This window comes from Hyperoodon ampullatus (assembly GCF_949752795.1).
Source record: "Hyperoodon ampullatus genome assembly, chromosome: 19".
NCBI lineage: Eukaryota > Metazoa > Chordata > Mammalia > Artiodactyla > Ziphiidae > Hyperoodon > Hyperoodon ampullatus.
The window spans coordinates 26,568,425-26,574,161 of record NC_136932.1 but is presented as its reverse complement, the minus strand read 5'-3'; the positions used below and the strand labels follow the sequence as shown (position 1 = coordinate 26,574,161).

Here is a 5,737-nt window from a genome sequence, read left to right as displayed (position 1 = left end):
CTGAAATATTTGGAATAATTAGCAAGGGAAAGCAGCAAGTTGGCGGGGGAATGCCAGGTTGTCCTGGAGCCAGCCTCGAGTGCAAGGAAAGAAAGAGGCTTCAGGAGAAAGGGGCTCGTGGAGGCTGGGCAGGATTGTGTAGGACAGTGCCCATTTGTGTGTGTGTGTGTGTGTCTGTGCGCACGTGCACGTGAGTGCTGGGGGAAGGGGCTGTGCACCACAAGGGCGTGCTGGCGGGGCCAGGTGCGGGCTCAGGGGAGAGACGGGTTCCAGGCAAAGCTGGGGTGAGGGGGTTGAAAGGTGCCTGCCGAGTGTCACATATTTGCTGTGCCTCAGTTTCCCCATCAGAACTCTGCTACGTTGATTCCTCACAGGCTGGAGCTGTAGGGTCTAGGCACCCCGTCTTCCGTCTGCCCTGATGGCCTCCCTCAGCCCCAACCTGCATTGGAGGGAAGGCCCTGGGCGGGGTGAATGAACCCCAGGGTGGCAAGTGGGGCCCCAGGGGCTGGGGCCCTCTGACCTCACACCCTGTCCCTTCAGGAAGGGACCAAGGGAGGGAGGAGCTGGAGACAGGCCCAGGCGAGGACCGCAGGTGAGTCTGGGCAGGCCCTCAACTTGGGCGAGGTGGGGAACGTGAGCCGAGCCCTGGGCAAGAACGGCCTTTGTGAGTGAGTCTCCAGGGCCAGGGAGGGGGCTGTGCCTCCTTTGCCGCCTGCTCCTCGGGCCTGTGGGTACAGTCTCCCCATTGCACATCTAGACGTGCCGAGGCCCTGGCTGCAGGGGACCCCCGAGGGCCGCCTCTCAGCCCCTTTCTCTCTGGGGACCCAGAGATCATGAGGAGTGCATCAGGGGACACTCTGCAGGCCTTTGGTGCCCCCCATCTTCCTCCCAGCCATTCCCCCTTGGGCCGTGGCCTCCCCAAAACTGGCCCATGCTTTTCCCCAGAGAAAGTTGCAAGCAGGTCCAGTTTGAGATTTTTTTTAAACTTTATTTTTAAAAATGTTTTTATTGTAAATAACTTTCTATGAAAAAGGTTAAATTGCCCGATGGGTTAGGAGAGTGGATGTGGGATGCAGCCCAGGGGGTTTATGGTGGAGCAAGACACTCCCCCGCAGGAGTGCAAGCAAGGGCACGGGGCCATCCCCCCTTCCTGGTCCCAGTGGTTCTAGCAAGCACTGCGTCCCTCCCAGTTAAGCCTCCGCTATAGCTACACTCACTACATCAGTCTGTCTGTCCCCTTTCCCCCTGCAGCTTGGCTGCCCCAGCCCCTAACCCCCAGATCCCCAACTCCCCGCTGCTCTCAGCCTCAAGTTGGGCTCAAAGATTAGGGACACATACCCTGTGCTCCATCTCTAGGGATGAAGCCAGAAGATCCCAGAGGCCTTAGAAAATCTCCTGGCTCCACCCAGCACCCCGGCCTCATTTCTGTCTCCTCTCTCTTCCCCCCTCCGCCTAGCTCCTCCTCACAGACTGCCGGGAGAGGCCTCTTGGGTATTAATTTGCAGTCACCTAATCAGTATTTTCTTGTACCTGGGAACTTTCTCTGGATAGAGACCTGGGGAGGAGAGCAGGAGAGAGAGAAGCTTCGAAGCTAAGGTGTTCTGGGGCGGGCCCTGTACTGATGTTTCCAGCTTGGCCAGGGCCCCTCCAAGCCGCAGCTCTCATAGTGCAGGGCCCTTAGCGTGTCTCTGGGGCAGGGAAGAAGTGGATCAACGAAACACTGTGTGTATGGGGGGCTGGGGAGCGGAGGCAGCAGTTTTGGTCCTGGGCCCCAATTCTCAGCCTGCTGGACTAGGATCTGAGGATGGCCTGGGCTGGGGGCCGTGTGGCCTGGCGGGGTGACCTGGCCCAGCCCCTGCCTGGGCGGTAGGGTGTCCATGGGCCTGCACTGGCGGGGAGGGGGGCAGTCTGGGTCCAGACTTCGGTGCTGTCTGGAGGTGGGGCAGGGCCTGGCTTCTTACAAGAAGGCGCCCAGGCTGGCCCAGTCATGCAGGTCAGAGGCCAGTGTGGCATCCCCGGCCTCAAAGAGGGGCTCGGGGGTCAGGGAGCTACGGGTGCTCTCGTCCCAGGGGTGCTGCAGGAAGGATGTGGCCAGGAAGGTCTCATCAAAGTCCAGGCTGTCGGTAGCCTGCTCCACTGGAGGCCCCCAGGTAACAGGGCACTCGATGTGGTGGCCGTGGATGGTGAGGTCCACGTCCCCGTGTGAGGCGGGGCTCAGCGGCGGGATCAGCTCCGAGGTCTCCAGCGTGCCCAGCTCCCCGTCCAGCGTGCCAGCGTCCAAGATGGCCTCCCAGTCAAAGTTGCCCTTGAGGGGTTCCAGCTCACCCTGCTCCTCCTGGGTCAGCAGCAGGGGGCTGGAGGGCCGCGGGACCTTGGCCTCCTGCTTGGGCAGCGGCTGTTGACGCTTACGCCCCAGCCTGCCCTCGCCTGCACCCCAGCCCGCCTCCCCAGTGGCCTCCTCGAACTCCCGCAGCAGCTGCTGGGCCTCGGTGCTCACGGTCAGTGGCCCAGCCCATGGGGCGGCGCTGGGCTGCGGCGCGGCCTGGCGGGCAAAGGCCGGGTGGATGTGGACTGGGGGCAGCCGCCGCTTCTTCAAGGCCCCACTCAGCAGCCGCTCGGCGTACTGGGGGTCGATGCGCCAGAAGCCCCCCTTGCCTGGCTCGTCCTTCTCCCGAGGCACCTTGATGAAGCCCTTGTTCAGGGACAGGTTGTGGCGGATGGAGTTCTGGACACAGGGAGATAGGAGAGAAGGAAGACAGCTGGGTGAGTGGGTGGGCTCAGTGATGGGGGGCTCCTAGCGCCACTGCCAGTCCCACCACCACCTTCTCTCCGATGGGGGCAGGGGAGACAGAGGCGCTGCTCCGACCGGGAGGCTCTGGGACACCAGCCACGGGGCACCAGGCGCTGGGAGTGCTGTCGGGGGTTTTTGTTCCCTTTTGCCAGGATATCTGCCTGCTCAGTCATCCGAGCCCTGAGCCGCAGGGTGGCTCTCAGTGCCACCCTGTCCTGCCCTCCCTCCCTTACCCCGCCGCTTGCGGCCTCTGGTCAAAGGCCTTGGCTCCCCCAGGGCCTGGACGGCCATCTCCCTCTGCCTGGGCCTGGCTGGCCTTCTCTGTTTGTGAAATGAGTGAGTGGGTGTGAGGGTGTGTGTGTGGGGGTGGGGGGATGAAGTGTGGGAGGATCTGATGACTTTCCTTGTTTCTAAAGCCGGCTGCTGGCCTGGACCCTCACCCACCATGTCCCCCTCCTCCCACCCCAGGCTCTGAGGCCTCAGTTGATTATTACCCAGCCAAGAGCATAGCGCTCATTCCTGGGGCCTCTCAGGCTTGGAGTAGGGTGGGGGGTGGTGGAGGGTCTCTGCTTTCTCACCAAGGTTACAAATGGTACCTGCCCCAGGGTCAGGGCCCAAGCAAACGTGGAATAGCTGGGATCACAGGAACTGTGATCCTGTGACCTGTGCCACAGGGAAAGGATCTGTGCATCCTCAGGGTCTCTGTCCCCAAGTAGCCCCTGATCCTGATGGTCGAAGATGCTCAGGGCAGTGTGTGCCCAGCCTGAATCACCATCCTGCCTTGTTCACGCCTGGGTGCACAGTCCAAACCACGCTGGGGCACAGGGTTCTGGGGCCTGGTGCGTGGGGCCGGCAGGTGAGTAGTACCCCCTGGCAAGACTGGGATGTTTACATGGTGGCCTGGGCCCCTTGGCTGCTCTGTGCCAGGTTCCGGAGACTTGGAACATGAAGCCAGTGTGGGAGGAAAGAGCCCCTGTGGAAAGCACGTGGCTGAGGTAATTGTCCCCCCAGGGAGGTTGATGAGAAGAGGGGGAGGAGTGAAGGCAGGAAACTAGGGAGGGCTTGGGGTGGGGGCTGGCACAGCAGCTTTCGGAAGGCCCCGTAGCCCTTCCACTGGGACACAGATGGCCTTCACACCCCGCAGCACGCCCCTCTCCCCTCCCAGACCCCCTCCAGCCAACTGAAAGCAGGCAGGATGCAGAGCCTGGCAGGAACGACGCTCTGCCTCCAGTCAGGCCCTGACAAACTGACCTCGAGGAGGGTAGTGTCTAGGAATTCCAGGACTTGGGACAAAAATGTGTCCCTCAGTCCATCAACCTACCCTGGGGAGCTGTGTCCACGCATAGTTCAGCCCTGGTCTTTGGGCTGAGCCTGCCGGATGAGTGACAAGTTCTTTCCACTTGAACCTCTATGTCGGCACCCCTACAGCCCTCTGAACATCCTCCCTCCTCCGTCTCTGAAGTCAAAGGGGCAGCAGTCCAAGCACTGGGCTCCCTTGAGGTCCTTCCTCGACGGCCTTCCTCTCTCGGGGCCCTGGCCGTACCGCGCCTACTTGGCCTGCAGATCTGGGATGTGAGTCCAGTCCGTGTGGGCATGGGGAGGGAGGGAGGGAGTGCCTCCCCTACCTGCCAGGTGGGATCAGCGTGGCGGAAGTAGCAGAAGTTGTCCGTGATCCACTTGTAGATGGCCGACAGGGTGATCTTGGTGGCCTTGCTGGCCTGCATGGCCATGCAGATGAGCGTGGCATACGAGTAGGGCGGCTTCACGTGCGGGTTGGTGGCGTAGTCCACGTCGTCGGGAGGCGAGGCCTGCAGCCCCGAGGGGGCGCTCCGCGGCGTGCAGGAGTACGTGGGCTTGCCAGGCGTGTGCGGCTGCCCCAGGCAGGCGGGGTCCGCCGCCAGGGGAGACCCCGGCTCGGCCGAGCCTGACAGCTCGTGGTAGCCGTGGGGGTCGGTGTCCCCCGAAGGCAGGGCGGGGACCTTGGCGTTGAGAAGGGAGAATTCCTGCAGCCACTGCAGGCTGGTCAGGCTGTCATTCAGGGCGTTGGACTCCTCCAGGCCGCCTTCCGGTCCGGCCTCCTCCGCTGCCCCTGCTCCCGAGACGCGTAGCCAGCTCTCCGCCATATCTGCGGGGACTCTCCGAGGGGGCTGTCAACATCCACGAGCCGAGCCGAGGGTGGCCGCCGAGCTCTCCGGCCCGCTGACTCCCGCGGCTTCAGTTACGCAGCCTCCCGGAAGCGGGCTTCCATCCCGCGATCCGGGGGTAGCCTCCTCCAATCTGAATGTGGTGCCTGCGGGGACCAGAGCGGGAACTGAGCCCTCTTTCCCCACCCACGAGGGGCGAGTGTGTGCGAGGGGGGAGGCTCTTACTAAAATCCTTCCTGCAGCTGGGGAGGATCTTTTACTGCCGAGGTCTGGGAAACAGAAGGTGTGCCCGGGGGTCCGACCCACACGGGGTTCGCCTCGTTCTTTTCCTCTTTGATCTTTTAGGGGAGACTTAATTAGCCAAACGAGGGAATAGTGTAGGGGCATGCGAGGCCACCCCTTTCTCCCTCAAAGCGGGGAATTAACCCCCCTCTCTCCGTCCACAACCAATGGAAATGGGGCGAGAGAGTCCAGGAGGGCAGCACGACGGGTCGGGGGGCGGGGGAGTACGTCTGATCTTTGAAAAGGGATATTAGGATGGGGATCAAGGGGAAGGAAGGAAACAATACAGAGAGTTATAAGGGGGCGGGAAGTGAGTGTCCCCCAAACGCCTCTGATGTCAGTCCCCGGGCCCACCACTTCCGTCGGGGACGGATGGGAGAGCGGGCTGCTACTGACGCCCTCCCTTCCCACGGCCTGCGGCCCTCCCCGTCCCTTACCTGGCTCAGAGCGCAGCCCGGGCCAAAGGAAGGTTCTCAAAGAAATTCCTCCCACCGCCCACCCTCACCGCGGCTCTCTGCTC

General features: G+C 62.5%; 1 protein-coding gene across 1 annotated transcript; it reads right to left on the bottom strand.

Moving 5' to 3' along the window:
• Positions 1–1,957: 1,957 nt before the first annotated feature.
• LOC307067513 (forkhead box protein J1-like) lies at positions 1,958–4,914 on the bottom strand (the record flags this gene model as incomplete). Its single annotated transcript, XM_079724963.1, has 2 exons — positions 1,958–2,725; positions 4,417–4,914. The coding sequence occupies 2 exons, from the start codon at positions 4,912–4,914 to the stop codon at positions 1,958–1,960; spliced, it is 1,266 nt and encodes a 421-aa protein (XP_079581089.1).
• Positions 4,915–5,737: the final 823 nt, after the last annotated feature.